Source organism: Astatotilapia calliptera, chromosome 2 (assembly GCF_900246225.1).
Source record: "Astatotilapia calliptera chromosome 2, fAstCal1.2, whole genome shotgun sequence".
NCBI lineage: Eukaryota > Metazoa > Chordata > Actinopteri > Cichliformes > Cichlidae > Astatotilapia > Astatotilapia calliptera.
Window position 1 is genome coordinate 32,995,437 of NC_039303.1, and position 17,288 is coordinate 33,012,724.

At 42.2% G+C, this 17,288-nt stretch overlaps 1 protein-coding gene across 1 annotated transcript; it reads left to right on the forward strand.

The window, feature by feature from the left end:
- Positions 1-2,352: 2,352 nt before the first annotated feature.
- tgfb5 (transforming growth factor, beta 5) lies at positions 2,353-13,098 on the forward strand. The gene is made up of 7 exons (XM_026143740.1): positions 2,353-3,851; positions 5,845-6,008; positions 6,154-6,286; positions 6,378-6,488; positions 8,056-8,236; positions 8,632-8,785; positions 11,325-13,098. The coding sequence occupies exons 1-7, from the start codon at positions 3,491-3,493 to the stop codon at positions 11,481-11,483; spliced, it is 1,263 nt and encodes a 420-aa protein (XP_025999525.1). The 5' UTR covers positions 2,353-3,490; the 3' UTR covers positions 11,484-13,098.
- The last annotated feature ends 4,190 nt before the right edge of the window (positions 13,099-17,288 follow it).

A 17,288-nucleotide genomic window follows, 5' to 3' on the forward strand; every position in this document is an offset into this window, starting at 1 on the left:
CACAGACAGAGAAAACACCCCACCTGGGCATGCTCCTCTGATCTGAGATGGTCCGTGATATGTCTGATCTTTGTAAGATCGCTGACAGGAGGATTTGAGCGCCGTGTTGACTAATTGGGCGTCTTTCATCGTCTTCTTTCTGATGTGAAGCGGCAAGCAGTCAAGTTAGAGCAGGAGCCTGTTTGTTCGAAGGCGCTGTTATCATTTTTAGAAACACTGCCAGGACAGACGACGAAGGGGGAGGTTGCCCTGACCAGAAGCCTAAAGGCAGCCTGAGTCTCTCCTACCTTTCCCTTCTACTTACAGCAATTACAGGCCTCCACCCGCAACTATAATAACGGTATAATGGGATGGCAGCAGAGCAGCAATAAAAGCCACCCCTGACAGATTAATAGTCCTCTCTGAGTTAGGAGCTGTAATTAACAATAAGACCGAAGAGGAACAGAGAGAAATGTAAGGCGCTAGATTGAAAGCTTAAAGAGATAAAGATTTTTTTAAAGCGGGGGATCGACTGCCTTTGGAGTGATTTAATAAAATTCGGAGTAAGCCTCTAAAGTCTGCATGAACAAGTCAAAGCCTGAAATCACACCTAGCCTAAAGCTGCATTTTGAAATCAGCATTTTCATGTTGCATAAATATTTAAAAGAGGTTTCACATTTTGGGAAATGGGCCTTTTAGCAGAAATCGATACCACTCTCATCTGGCTCTACTGGCAGGTGACAAATGGCCATCAACAGGAGCGCTGAAACTCTTAAATTTACAGTTTTTATTGTTGGATTAGTGATTGTCGGGATCTGTGGGTTTCTAGAGACGTAGCTTGAGAGTACTGAAGTGGTTGATCACCGCTTTTCTAATCTAAACTTTGCATTTCCCTTTTAGTATTTTTGATACTGCTGTACGCAGGGCTTCTTGACTTTACTGCATTTTCACAGGTTTTTAGGAATAATTGATTGAAGGCGTCAGAGCCCAGTGATGTTTCACTCTGTGGGAGTCACAGATGTAATACTGACATTTAGCTCCTTGCATGCACTCACGTCTTTAGGTACACCTGTTCAGCTGTTTGTTAATGCAAATAGTTATTTAGTGAATCACAGAAATACAATTCATTTAATATGAAAGAATGAGGAAGAAAGGTGATTTAAGTGGCTTTGAACATGGCTTGGTTTTAGGGCTGGTCTGAGTATTTCAGAAACTTTGGATCTGCTGGGATTTTCTCCAAACAAACAACCACCTCCAGAGTTTACACAGAATGATCTTAAAAAGAGAAAATATCCAATGAGCAGTAGTTCTGTGGGTGAGAACACCTTGTTGATGTCAGAAGAATATAGCCATACTCCTTTGAGCTGACAGAAAGGCAACAAAAACCCAAATAACTACTCATTACAACCCAGGTATGCAAGGGAGCATCTATAAACAGAAAAATTAAACTATGAATAAAATGAGTTCAAAAAAATTGGACAATGGAAGATGGAGAAAAACGTTTGCTCTGATAGGTCTAATTTCTGCTGCAACCTTTGGATGAAAGGGTCAGACTTTGTTGGAGACGATGTGAAAGCATGGATCCATCCTGCTGTGTATCAACAGTTTAGGCTGCTGCTGCTGGTGTAATAGTGTTGAGGGTATTCTATTGACACACTTTGGGCACTTTGAATGTTATGTAGACATTACAGCATACCTGAGTATTGTTTCTGACCATGTCCATCTGTTTACAACCCATCTTCTGATGGCTGCTTCCAGAAGGATCACAAACTGTTTTCTTGACGACTTCTCTGTACTCAAATTCCCTCCCCGGTCACCAGATCTCAATCCAACACAGCACTTTTGGGATGTCCTGGAACAGGATTCATATTATGGATGTGCAACTGACAAATCAACAGCAACTGTGTGATGCTGTCACGTCAACATGGACCAAAATCTCTGAATAAGGTTTCCGGCACCTTGTTGAATCTTTGCCCCGAAGAATTAAGGCAGCTCTGCAGACAAAAGGTGGTCTAGCATGGTACTAACACCGTGTATCTAACAAAGTGGCAGGTGTACACTATAAACATGTATAATTTGGCTATTTTACACATATTAAGCAAAGGTAATGTAAAGATTTAGTTCCTCAAATGCCGAGCTACTCCTCTGGAGCGGTTTAGTTGCGGGGAGAGGGTGGTGAATTTTTGTGGAGAAAATAATTGCAAAATGTGCAGCTATGTGTGTGTGCCTCCTCTGGAGGGAGGAAGATGGTTTTTACCTACATAATAATACACTGCATTCACTCTGGTGGCATCCCGCCCCACCATCACCACCACCACCATCCCTCCCTCCCTTCCAGCCTCCTTCTCTCTCTGTCTCAGTCTCAGAGTTTCTCACAGAGGATCTGCAGAATAATGGAGTAACATCCTGCAGCAGGTCTGTGTGTCTTCAGCAGAGCTTTCAGCCCAGCGTTCACCAGGCTGGAGCTCATTTAATTTGGGATCTGCAGGTCACTGTAAAGTTTCCTCTCTTTTTTTTTAAACTCACAGCACAAGGACTTCTTTCTTATGTTTTCTGCGTCATGTATTTTTACGTCGTCTGACTTTTTCCGTGTTTAGATGTTTATATGAGGGGTTTAACAGGCCCACCGTGTTTTTTCCAACATAAATCACATTTTTTTCTACGTTTCAGTACAGCCCGCTCACTGTTTACCTATAACGGGGAATGGGAGGACCTCACTAGGTTTTCCAAGTTGTAGCTAGATTCTCTGGAAGCGGATATGGGACAGTCTTTTGCTCCACACATGGGTGTTTCGGGGGTGAAGGCACGGGAGCTCTGTTGCTTTCGGTAAACTGCTCCGCTCAGGTTGTTGTTTGAAGGATTTGCGACATGGGCTGAGCTCTTGTGACGACTCTGTTCTCCTGAAAGCTGTTCGCGTATCCGAGGATGGACGGCGGAAAACGGAGATAACGTTTTAACTTTCCGGACAGACTTTCGTTAAAAAACGCCACTTATACACGAAGAGAGAGCGCGCACGGCGGCAAGGGACACCAGAGCTCTCCGAGCGCACCAGACTGGACCTGAAGAGTCACGAGAAATTTCCAATCACTTCATTTTTACATTTTTACAGTGTTTTGTTGCAGTTTTATATTTTTATTTTTAAATTAAAACAGCCGTTTATTCTTAGATGCAGTAAGTTAAATGTAGATTTTAAAGAATAAATAATGCGTCCTTGTGTGTTTGGTGCTTGGCGCATCTATGAAAATGTTATAAAACTACAAAATCAGAAGTGTGAAATCAGCAGATGCGGTTTTCCTTTTTTACATGACGCGGTTTTGACCAAATTAACACATTAGAGCTGGATTTTTCAAAATAGTTTATTGATCTAAGTTAGAAAGGCTCGGTTTTCACCCTCAGTCTCGCAGTTTAAATCATTTTACGCACACGTTTCTGCGCGCTTGGCTTGGAGACGCAGCTTGTTGGTCAGAGCCCACTGCGCTGAATTATCTCCGTCCTCGCACCTCCCCGGACAATGTGGCTTCCCCGTCTCGCGCTGGTGCTGCTGCTCCGGTTCTCCGGTGTATTCCTGGTGGAGGGCTTCAACACCTGCCAGTCCATCAACCTGGACGCGCAGAAGTCTCGACGCATCGAGGCGGTGCGCGGTCAGATCCTCAGCAAGCTCCGCATCCGCAGCCCTCCAGATGACGACGACGACGTGCCACCACCGAGCTCGGTGCCCCCGGAGGTCTTGCTGCTGTACAACAGCACGCGGGAGCTGCTGAAGGAGCGCGCGCGCCAGGCCGAGTCCGCGTGCGAGCGCGAAAGCAGCGAGGAGGACTACTACGCCAAAGAGGTGCAGAGGATCGACATGCTGCCCCCCCGCACCGACACAAGTGAGTCCTGACAGGGGTTCTCAATGTGTGGCCCGGGGTCCCCAGTGGTCACTTTAGAAGAATGAAAGTATGTACTAGTTTGAAACGTCTGAATATCCAATCCCATCCGGGTAAAACAAACACAGAGGCCTCTATTCGCTGTTGTTGAGCATTAATTATGTAATTGAATCTCAGTGAATTACAGCGAAAAAGTAACAATGTTGCCATGTTTTATTTTCTTTTTTTTAAACTCTTAAATAGCAAATCAGGTGCATGTTTTCCCCTCATGAGAGATTTATTTGAACCTCCTCAGGTCCTGCATCCTGAACAGACTGAACAGTCCCTCCACCCATATCATAGCAGCAGTGACTGATAATTATCTAAGTTAAAAAACAAAACGATTTTCTGACTGCTGATGGATTAGTAGTTCTTGAATATTGTATCTGATTTTGTGAGTCTGTCTTTGATTAACCTGTTTGGTTTAATAGTTCAGTCTCCTAACTAAGCTTTATAAACTACCTGCTTTTATCAACTTTAACTACGTATATAGCAGGTTCTCTGTGCACCATTTATTATCAGTTTATATAAATATTTGTAATAAATTCTAACACAAAAAGAGCTGAAAGCAGCAAGTGTGACATTTTTAATTAATATATATATTTTGGCAACTACTGTAACCCATAGTGCTGTGCAAAAGTCCTGAGCCACCCTTCAGTTCCTTATATTTTACCGTACTTGGGGAAAAAAAGTATTTATTCTAATGTGCTTGAAAATCAATATTTGGTATGACTACTTTATTCTTAACTCTTTTCGTCAAGCTTTCTTTTTATTTATTTAAGCAGTCTTCAGGTAAGCTTCTCAGGGCTCCTTGAAAGACATTCGAAGATCGTGTTTGGATGTTGGCTGTCTTTTGCTCCGTTGTCTGTTGGGATGATCCCACGCTGCTTCAATTATGCTGAGGTCTGATCTGGATCCATCACTCCATGAGACCTGTTGCCACTGAATTTCAGTCCAGTTCTTTCATAATTTTGTACAACTCAGCCTTTTTTCCATGTTTCCCTTCCTTTAAATCACTTCCTGACAGCCACCCTTCCACTGAGACTATTTCTAATCAGTCTACAGTGAACAGCAGATGGATCAACCGAAGGTCCAGGTCCGTTTCTCAGGTCCTACGTCAGGCTGGATTTTTTCCTGTCCTGCAGACAGATTGTAGACCTGCTGTCTTTTGTCTTCCACTTGTCCAATTTCCTCAGTTTTTCAAGGACACGCTGCACAGCTTGCTGAGATAGGCCAACTAATAGCTCTTTGGAAAAGCATCTTGTTGTTGCGAAAATGCTATTTTATGCCTGTTAAACTGTGTTATGTTTTATAAATTTAAACGATGTATTTTTGTGTCAGGTTGGTAGTAACAAAGTAACATTTATATTTCTTGATAAATACAACAGAATAACTACTCTGTAGTCTGCTGTAAACCACATGCTTAGTAGGGGGACCTAAAAGGAGAAGCGTTAGTAGTAGTAGTCAGTAAGAAGTTTCTGGCTGTTTTAAATCGTAGCTACTGCTGTGAGACACTGTACTACTGCACATCCCATCTTCTAAAAACTAAAAACTACCCCAGATGTGCCCCTCAGTAATGCACTCTGCTTTCCTGCCCCATCAGAGCACTTTCATGGAGTCGATCCACCAGCTGTGGAAAGAAAACTCGGTGTGTTGATGGATCTCATTTGGAAGATTTGAAGATTAATGGTGCTGCTGATATTACATGGTGCATAATTGTATAACTGTCTAGGTGTTTGGGGATGTTTCACACAGGAAACCCATGAGCACAACAATCAGCCATATATTAAACATAAGCCCGACACATTTAGCCTCTTTACCAAAACCTATAATTACGTCCGAGACAATCAGTCCCACAGTGCAGTTTTAACCCATAGTATAAATACAGCATTGTGTGAAGGCACGAGATGTTGTTGGAGCATTAGTCATCCACAGTGCTTTGTTTTGCTCCCTCAAGATGCGGTGCAGCCAACAGCACCCAGCCCCCACTACAGAGTCGTCCACTTTGACGTCAGCGGAGTCGACCTGACTAACAGCACTCTGGTCAAGGCTGAGTTCAGGATCTTCAGAGCCCCCAACCCACAGGCTCGGGCCTCGGAGCAGAGAGTGGAGCTCTATCAGGTATATCCATTATTCTCAGTGAGCGACAGTCTGATTTGATCTTAAAGTCAGAAGATTGTTATTTATAATTCAACCCAACACAGAAACATCTCTTATGTATCGATGAGATGGGGATCTAGCTCCTTCTGTGTGTTTGTTGTCTCAGCTGCTAAAGCCGGATGAAGACAGCACATCCACTCAGCGTTACATCGACTCGCGCACTGTTCAGCCAAAAGCAAAAGGAGCCTGGATCTCTACGGAGGTCACAGAGACTGTAAAGGACTGGGTGTCAGAGCCAGGTGAGCTTCAGCACCAGCGAGTCGTTACCAGCTTGCACTGCGATCCATACATCAGTGTTTGCACTTCTCTTTCCCTTCTTCCCTCCCATAGAGAATAATCTTGGCCTGAAGCTGGGCGTCCACTGTCCCTGCTGCACCTTCGTCCCATCCACCAACAACATCGTTCCCAACAAGAGCGAGGAGCTGGAGGCCCTGTTTGCTGGTCTGTTGCAGTCTTTTATGATAGAAAGACTTTATAATCATGCATTTATGTGCACTGCAGATGCCGCTAAAAGCACTCTAGTCCAGGAACTGACCCAGTGATGGGACCCAGTGATGATGATGATGCTCCTTATTCTGTCATATAAATTGTTAAAAAGGTAGATGCAGACGTAGTCCATGTGAGACTACATTTTAGGCTTCAGTCTAATTTAAATGTTTCAGTTTTGCTACTTATGCCTCTGAGTGACGTCAATGAGACATGCTGTCCCTGATATGGTCCTCTGAGCCACACAGAAGCCCCACCCACCCCTGTTCAACTGTTTCTGAGGGGCAGCGAATCAGGAGGAGGAGAAGAGCCAAAATGGCTTGTTTCATTTGTTTGCTTCATTTTGTTACTGATTATGTCCTTAAAATCAGCACAATCAGCCTCTTTGCGCAGATGCTCGTTTTTAGATGGCTGTTTGGGATTCATCGTTAGTTGTACTGCAGCTACGTGAGATTGTTTTTCGCAAGAACAACTAAGCAAGACAGCCAGCGTGCCAGCAAGACTTAAGAAACTTCAGTTGTCTCTTGGCAGTCTTTTGAGTTGCGAAATGCAAAGTTCACAGATTTGGAAGAGTTGAAGATTTATGAGCGCAGCAAAAAAAACAAGATTAAAAAAAAATCCAGCAGGTCACAAAAAAGTGAACATAAATAACAAAAATGATTTATGAATCACTCACACACTATCTTACAGGAATAATGGAAAAACTGTTCCTCCACACAGTGATACTACTGAATACCAGACTGTCTGTGTTGCTTCATTTAGGCCCCCAAATTATGGCGCTTTCCTCAGGACTTACTCTCAACTGAGCCAAGTCAGGTTTTTGCACACGTGGGGGAAAAGAAATTCAACTTGCGATACTGATGTAAGACAAGCAGGGGCTTGTTTTGAGCGCTCTGGCTCCTGTAGCTCAGAAAGAGTGAAGCAAAAAAAACGATCCATGAAGTCAGACAAAGAGTCAGACCATCGTTTCTGCTGTAGGAAACATCTGGTTTACATATTACTTCTGTCATATTTGTTCAATGACATTCAAAATGTGCACAAGAACATTACTTCTGCTGCCTTCTTAGAAAAACAGAGTCTTTAGAGGGTAAGAATCAAAGAGGTGACGGCGCCTTTCACGGACAGATTCAGTAGTTATTGCTGCGTATGAAAAAACACTTTTTCTGGCACTCACACCGGGGCTGGCTGACTAACTTTAAAAACATCATGCACACAATCTTCTGCATTTTTAACAGTGCATTTACTTGGAATTTAAATATATTTGGATTGAAAAAATATGCTTAAAAAAAAGTGTGAACTAAATGCCTCGGCCTGGCAGAAAGACAGCGTGGAGTTTTGGGAGGGGCAGCAGTCGCTGCTGCAAAATGAAAGCATTTCCCATGCTTAGAGTATTGCACAAACCATAGGAATTAAATCACATTAGCTTTGAAACAAAGCGACGTCCGCCCACAGACTCTGGTGGAAGACAGAAAGTTTTAGTTTTTCATCCTAAAAAAAATAAATAAAATTCCTCCTTCTGTAGGCGTGGATGATGAGCGGCTCCGTCAGATGAGGAAGCCTGGTCAGGTGAAAGGACAGCCAGACTTCAGCACCAAGACGCCGCACCTCATCCTCACCCTGCTGCCCAGCGACAGAGTGGATAACCCGGCCAGGAAGAACCGCAAGAAGAGGGCGGCCGCCATCGACACCTCAACCTGCTCCCGGTAGGCCGCCGACCAGCCGCTCGTGTGGTGGTTTAGTGCGACTGACTGACAGCGCTGACACTCCTCCAAGATTTGTAGTTTTGTAATTCTGAAATCTAGTTGTGGGGAGCACTCGGTTTCATTTTGTTTTTTTCCTCGTGACCCACTTTGCAGACAATTGCGCAGCAAAACTAACAGCGCTGACCCTGTGTTTAGACTGCAGGCCAGCGGGCATGCAGCGTTTTATTTAGACTACCTCACGCTGCAGGGGAAAACTCTGGCAGCCCTGCATAGTTATTACCATGTGATGGTTGGTTCTTCGATGGTGACCTGTGGTAATTTTCCCATGACACTGAAGAGAAGGGTGGGAGCTGAACTACATATTGTGTGTGTGTGTGTGTGTGTGTGTGTCTCAGTGGCTCGGACCAGGGCTGCTGCCTGCGCTCGCTCTACATCGACTTCAGGCGTGACCTCAACTGGAAGTGGATCCACGAGCCAAAAGGTTACAAAGCCAACTTCTGTGCCGGCAACTGTCCTTACCTCTGGAGCGCCAACAACCACTACAACATGGTGAGCCTCAGGGGTCAAAAGGTCACCTGGCTACTAACCAAATCTGTTTAATCTTTGTTGTTCTTTCTTATAAATTTTGCCATAAAGACTTTTAATAATCAATAATTGTGGTTAGTTAACAGCTGTCATTTGACATGTTTTGCTTTTGCTAAGAAAAAATGTCTTTATGTCCGTTAAATTATGAATAATAATTGGATAATAAGATCAGTATATGTGCAGGTAATCTCTGTGAACCAAAATATAGGGGATACTCCTAATATACAGCTATGGATGTAAGCACAGAAGCCCCACCCACCTGCAGTTTAAAGCTTCTGTTTGCAAGGGACAGCCAATCAGAAGAAAGCTGGGTTAAAGTGGTGGTTCTCAAACTGTGGGACAGGCCACACCCGGGGGCACAGAGCCACTGCAGGTGGGATTGTTATTTTCAACTCGCATTTTTATTCATTGTTAATGATTAATGAAAAACAATGTGGGTGTGTGGAGTGAAGTTAAAGAGGCGCATGCCAGGAAAAGTTTGAGAACCACTGGCTTAAAGGGAGAACAGCAAAAACAGCTGGGAGCGGCTGCACCGAGGCCCAGCATGGGGTAAATAAGGATTATTTTGAAGTGGGAATCATGCAAAGCTACACTAGTGCATAGTAGCTGGAATTAAACTTAATCTGTGCCCTTAATAGAACAGAATTGGTATAGGCAGTTTTTGGGCTTGTTACTAATTAGCCAAGTCCATGTGTGGATACCTCGATATTAGCAGCTTCCCATATCTCATGAGATCCTAGTTCAGACTAATAACTTGGATTACCTTCTCCAGTAGGACAAATGTGTTCTTTTTTTCAACATATATTTCTTTCCAATTTGGAGATTCATGACCTTTAGTGCTGAATATTTTGAATGGAAACAGTGACAGACTTCTCGCTGCTGAGACACGGCCAAATTATATAAACAGAAAACATCTGTGATTGTCAGAAAAATCTGAGCAGCTCCTCCTCAGCCCGTCTGCTAAAACACTCTGGTTTGGACCGAACTCCAATCAACGCTCGGCTTGACGTTAACGTACAGAAAGTCTGAAATGCAGGCGACATTTTCCCGTAAGTGAGCCCTGAGCGCGCTGTTTGCGGCAGCTAAACACCACTGGTTAACCCCAGCATCATAAATGGGCTGACACCTCACAGAAGCCTGTTAAAGAGCACATAGGTTTATGCAACCCAGCTGGCCCGTCTCACTCAGCGAAGGGCTTGGCCTGTAGCCTCACTGACTCTCACCTTTCTTGTACTTCACTTTAATATAGATGTGTAGAATTTCACATTTATTTTAACTTAAGTTTGCAGCAATTACACATTTTGCTGCTGTCAAAATGTGGCTTTAGTTTAAGGCAGTTTGGCTGCTTTTGCTGTGCATGTATTTTGGAGAAACTGACAGGATGTACTTAAAGAAGTCAAAATTGATTTGATTGCTATAGATTTACTTAGAGCTCCCCCACATAAAATGCACAGAAAGCTACATTTTAACGTCTGAATATGAAGATTTAAAGCTAAAAAACGGACCTGGTAGGAATTAAACTTGAAAAGTTGGATAAGTGAGGGAAATGTAGAGACTCTGGAAAACAACCATTAAAAGTTATTTTTAAACTGGAATAAAACAGGAAGTTTTGAATTATCTTGATTTAGTTTTATACGTGCTGTTTATATCATTTTTACCAGTAAACAGAATCAGTCAACCTTTTGTTATGTTTAGCTAAACTAACCAGATGCTGATATTAGGAGTGCCATTGAACCTCTCATCTAACTATAAATAAGCAAATTTCCCAAAATGTCAAACTAACATTTCAGATTTGCCAACACATTTTTAAAAAGTACCAAAATAATCATGCAAAATGACGACAGACTGCATTTAAAAGATAGAGGTAGCCACTGGGACATTTGAAGCTTTGGGTTTAGCATGATGGCCACCACAATCTTTAACCCGAGTGTTAGTCGTTTATGCCAGCAAACATCATTTAAGTGCATTCAAAGACTGTATGGGTGCACTCAGACACAGATACTAGAGAGATGCTAATTGGCGCTAAAAAAATAATAGTGTTGTAGAATTTTACTCCCTAAAACTGGAGCACAAACTTATTACTCTTATTAGACTCATATTATTTGTCAGTTATTTGCATTAAAAATGCTCCAAAAGGCACCAACAAGTTAGCAGAGGTAAGGCTAAGTAGGCACTAACTGGTCACTCAGACCTGGAACTGCAATCCTTAATACAATGAAACAGGTCAGTTATGAAAAAAAATCATGTCCACGCAGATGTTAAAAAAGGTAAATTATTTAAAGAGACCTAAACAGCTTTTTAAGCATGAGAGTCTGTGGGGATTGGCTCGTTTGTGGCCATTAGATGGACTGCCGTTTCTGGCACTTACCACATTGGCTTCATTTTTCAGCCCTGCTTAAACTTGGGCTGAACTTCACACTTTTCAGCATGTTCATTCATCACTCGCAGCACTAAACTTTGGATAAATCGCTCTAACATCTGCTCATTTCTGTTCCCGGGTCAGATTCTGCCCCTCTACAACAAGCTGAACCCCGAGGCCTCCGCCACACCCTGCTGCGTTCCTCAGGACCTGGAGCCCCTCACTATCATGTACTTCATAGGCCGCACACCGCGTGTTGAGCAGCTCTCCAACATGGTTGTGAAATCCTGCAAGTGCCGCTGAGGGAGGCAGACGGACTGATTTCAGGACCAAAGCTACAAACTGCTTCTCTCAGGGGGGGACACACTGATCCTCTGTTCATTAAGCTTCGCACCTCAGACTCATGAGATGTTATTTTTTTAATGCTACATGACTCCAGTATCAGGATTTTGCTTCCAAACTTCTGCTCTTCACGCTCTGGAACTTTCTGTTTGACTGGAACACTGTAAATACGGCAACTCAGCTCTATTAAACCCGTACTTTGATATTAAAATGAAATGGGGGTTGCTGTGCGCCTGCTGCATGAAAAGGATTCTTTTTATCAGGAGTTTGATTCCCCCTCTGTCGTTCTCCTGCGGCCGCGGGCAGCGGGGGCAAAGCTGACGTGTTTGCTTTAGGTTTGAAGGTGTTGATGAGAGGGAGGCGGTGTGGAAAGGTTTGCAGGCTGACTGAGATCTTTAGGCGAAGGAGGCCGGGAACAGATAGAAAAGAGAGAGAGGAGCTGTGTCCAGGCAGAGGCACCCGCCAGCTCTCTGCGGTCCCGGGCTGAAATCTGCCTGCCGTAAACAGGATGTGAAAGATTTCCAGACACCGACCCGACCACTCACGGAACGCCAGATTTAAACGCTCCCCTCATCTCCGCTGTTGCGCTCTCTCTCTCTCCCTCTCTCTCTGGTGCTCAAAGTTCTGGGATTTGTGGTGGGAGGAGAGAGGGAGAAAAGAGAGGCTTTGAAAATGAGACGTGGGATGATAGGGCTGTATTTGGAAAAGCTGCAAGTTTGGAAGGTGGTATTTTGCAGCCTTAGCAAATTTGTAACTATTCGGGTCTGGCTCAAACATTTCATAATCGCACTCTCATGCTCCTCTGCTGAATGTGCCTTCATTATCTTTATGTAAAAAGCTGTTGACTCATTGCTGAGGTTGTATTTTGTCATACCTATGTTTATCATCGCTCAGAGTCTCTCACTCTCTCTCTACAGCCGAGTATTCACGTTGACCACTTTTGATAGAATGTCTAAAAGCTGAAAATAAAATAAAATAAAAAAAACATCCCCAGGGCTCATTTTAAATATAGACTCTCTGGTATGCCGGTGGTTTGTGTGTGAGAGCGAGACAGACAGCGACTGGGCGCGTGTGTGTGTGCACGTCTGCACTGTTTGTGTGTGAATGTAGCTAGTGAGGTCATGCGTGATAGCACAGAAGTCATTCCTGAGGTTTTATTGTGAATTTTATTGTGATTGTGTCTGAAAACAACAACAAAAAAGCTCCATCTGCAGCAGATCTTCTCTCTGTGACTTTTCTTAAATGTATGCATGCATGTGTTTTGAAAACCTGCTTGACAGTAAAGTTTTAGCTGAATAGGAAGCAGTCCAGTCCCAGTAGGTATGAGGCTGTGACAACAACATCAGTTATAGAAGTATTAAGCGGGCCAGTGGTTTTTATACTCTCACTGGTGTTACTCCACAGGAAATATCGCCTGCAATAAAATCGTGTAACTGGATACTTCAAACAATATTCTGGTCAACACTTTGAGGATGTGCTGTTGTAAAAAACAAAAGAAAGAAAAAAAGTATACACGACAGCTTATAGATATCTGAATGTTTCACTTCAGGTGGATTAAATGAAACTTCTCTCCCCAGGTTGGCTTAAGTGCTTTTTCTTCGACGCTTTATTCAACGAATCCATTTATTTACTTCAAAGTTTACACATTGTGCTCATTCCCAGCTTTACACTTTTACTAGAGTAGCTTTGCATAAGTCTCAGTTAACAATAATCCATATTTATTTGACACTGGGTCTAACTTTATTTTGCATGAAACAAGCTGTTTTAAGACAGCTGTCTTCTGATTGGCTGTCCCTCATGAATAGAGGGTTTAAACAGGAAAGGGGTGGGGCTTCTGTGCCTACAGCAGTGAACTGTCCCTTCTATCACAGTGACATCACGCAGAGTCAAAATGAGAAAAAAAATGTCTGGAACTTGGTTTTTAGTGTAGTGTGAAGCTGGGCTTTTAGCTCACAGGGATTACTTGCACATAGATATATGGACAGAAGCACTGAGCCACCGACACATTACACCTACGCGAGCTGCTCGGCCGTGGAAATCAATGCCAAGAAACTTCCGGTGCACAATTTTTTTGTGCCAGTGATAATGTCAGAGGAGGTTTGGAGCTCTGCAGTTATTGAGTCAGCAAAACGTTGGTGGTTCAGCATTTGCTGACCCCGGTCTGGATCTTTGCGTGGTCTGTAACTTCATAGCTGAACTGCTGTGGTTTCGAAACGTTTCCAGTTTGCAGTAACACCGCTTACGGTTGATCATGGAAAATGCTGGAGGGAAGAAATTTCACAAACTTGACTCGTTTTAGAGGTGGCATCCAATTACAGCACCACGCTGGAATTCAGTGACCTCTTTAGAGCGACCCATTTTCCCCTGAATGTTAATAAAGGCAGACTGCGTATCTATGTGCTGGATTTTGTACACGTAAACTCAAAGATTAAGAGGTGTGGCCCACTATTTTTATTCATATAGTCTACTCTGACCTCACTGTTTTAAACTCTGGATGTGAGCATCCAGCACTTTAACCGTGTAAATGACAAATAATAAGGAGATATAAGGAGTATAAGCATAACAGGTCCCCTTAAATTTTCTTAAAACAGCAAAGTGAGCTGTTTTCAGAGTCTTTTGAGTGAACTGTAAGAATTAGAGGTGGGTGGATCGATCCAAATATCGATAGTAACGATACCAACACTGGTTCTGGTATTGAAACGATACTAGCATGACTGTAACAATACTTTGCTTCTTTCAAGTTTAGTATGTAGCCCACTGAACTGTGTTAGTTATTTTACATCCCAGGTCTCCAAAAACCCAGTTTCAAAACACATGAAAAGCTGGTGTGTTGTGTTAACTAATTATTGTGGAAAGTAACAATCACAGTGATATAGCACTGATTAAAATGTGTTCAGAATTTGCAAATTGAGAATTCATCTCATAAGTCATGGCACACTACTCTCCCCCAATAAACTGCCTGAATAACTTAAAATTATTGGTACTGATATCTGCAATTCTGGCCCTGTATTTATTTGGTATTGGACTGATACCAAAATTTGTGATGTGGCACAGGACTACTGTGAATGAGGGGAAGTGTGAATGTTGAATGTTTTTGTTGAAATGTCCAGGCAAGTATATACATGTTTAATGTCAAGATCTATGTGTTTAAACAGCATCAATTAACACACAACGTCAGGTTTTTTATTTCTATATGATAACTCTTTATAATTAAACAATAAGAACAAGTATTCTGATGTCCTGTAAATATTTTGAAGTTATAATTAACTTTTTAACTTTAACTTTTTGTACAAAGTATCAGATCAGTATCGTCGATGCCACAATGAATTTTACTTGGTATCGGTTTGGAAAGGAAATCAATGGTATCACACATCAAGAGTATGAATGTGACCGTTTTGTATAACGTGAAATCTACTTTAAATTCCCACAGAACGGTTTCTGTCATATTTCAGGCCGTTTCCAGAACAAAATGACTAGGTGTGCGTCAAAAGTTAGTGAAAACCCAGAGCCTGTTCTAATAGTCGCCAAACCTCATCTTTATTGATATATAGTGAGGTATATTTGTACGCATCATTAAGAGTACAGAGGAGGTCGTCAGGTGGCATCTTCATGACATTTGGGTGGTGAGCGATAACCCTCTAAAGCCTGACCTGTGAAATAATTGCCAGAAAATTCTAATTTTTTAACTGTCTGATTAAAAATTAAATATTAACTTACATATATATCATTTGTATAATATTTGCTACTTTTTGTGTAATTAAAGATTTATTGTGCTATTTAATTTGTTTCTATTCAGGGGGGAATAACACTGATGATACAGACATCTGAAAAACTTACTAAATCTCATCAAATATGACATACTTGGTGTTATAGGGTTAAAAGTAAGAGGCTCAATGCCACAATGAAAAATAAAACATAAAAAATGGTGAAGTCTCCTAATAATTAATTCCCCAGCAGCAGTCCTTGTAATGATTTACTAATTTGCTCTCTTCACAGTATAAAGAAAAATAAAATGAAATCATTCTTATTAGAATTTATTAGAATATATTTTTGAGCAAAAATAAATTAAAAAGTCTGGTTTTTTTTGTATGTGTTTAAATGTTAGGCATTAATAGCATTGACAGCACTAATGCTTTTTCCTTTAATCTGTGTATTCATCCATGTGTTTATTAGCCTACATATAGGCTATATTTATAATTTGTGTCATTACTCCCACACAACTCTCTGGCTCAGTAGGCTGTTTATTTGTCTAGAGGCTGGAAGTCTGTTTAATCAGATTAAAAAAAATAACCAACTGAAGTTGGCTTTTTTATTTACACTTTATAAATATAGATATATAGTGTAAGAAATGAATTATCGCACAGTCAAAGGCCCTTGATTTATCCAGTTTCTCAAAAGCAAGCATCTAAAACCCAAAACTGCCTGCATGGCTGGATGCTGCTGCACGGAGCTGTTTTTGGTGAACTGATCCTTTAATGTCCTTTAATGCAGTGTGGTTTAAATCCCAGCTGTGAAAGTAGCTTAAAGAGATACAAACTGTTCTAGAGGATTACAATAAAATTGTTTTTCTGAGCAGCAGTGAGAAACAGCTTCGCTGTGTGTGTGTGTGTGTGTGTGTGTGTTGGGGTGTCAGTCCTCGAGCTGTGGTGAGCCTCCCTCCCCCCTGAGTAAACTAGCCCCAGCATCTGTTAGTCTTTTCCACTTAACTACCCCTTGCTAAATCCAACCTGTACTTATCCCACGGTAGAGCGCCTTGCTCCGTCTCACATTGAGTCCCTCTGTCCTTGAGAAGGACGTCTGTTGTGGATGTCGACCCCTGCCCACACACACCCACAGACACACACGCACACACACACACCCTGCCTTTGACCTATAGAAAAAGAGTGTGAGTGCAGCACACCCCTACATTCATATATTCTGCTATTTTTGCCTCCGTGCAGCAAAATATGCCATGATTAATGGTTCTGCCTCTGGAAACGCTCGCTCACCCTCCGCGTGCTGACCAAAAAGTAAGAGAGCCTGTTAAAAAAGTAATTCATTCACACAAGCACCTTATGGTCTGAGCTCACATGACAGGTCTGGACGAGACTTTAGATTGAAGTCATTCCTATTTATTCCTGCCAGTTAAATTAAAACGCAGCTCTCGGGGCAACAGGGCACCATAAACACAAAATATAGAGTTATACAAGCAGCAGAGCGGCAACGAGACACAGGAGTAAACAGAAGATACCGATCTGTGGCCTCGGCGTTATTGAAGCCATATTCGTCGAGCAGTCAAACTTGGAGAGCAGAGCTGTACTTGAGGCCCTGCTGGGACAAAACAGCTGTAAGGCCAAACCCACAGAGGCCTGGCTGTTCTGGTTTTTAACAGACGAGGGCGTCGTTTCTGTGCTTTCTTTCAATAACTGCACAGCAGGGTGGCTCAGTTCGACTTTCAGTCTGTCTGGTGTTGACTGTGGGAGTCATATTTATTACAACAGGAGTTTTTTGTGAAGTGAGCCACATTTTATAAAACAGAAGAAAAGATTTAGTAGCTATTTTTTCCCCTTGTAAGTAATCACTAAATCTACAGCTTTCACAACACTTTATCACCCTTGGATTAAAACAAATCCTCAACTAATACAAAGACTTACAATTAAAAAGTATTTAGTCTAAAACTAGGCTTAGGCTAAGACTAATTTTTAAAAACAGGGTTAAATCACATACAAAAATACAGCCTTTTACAGGCTTTTAGCTGTGTGTTGTTTTGGTTTTTTTTAAATGTAG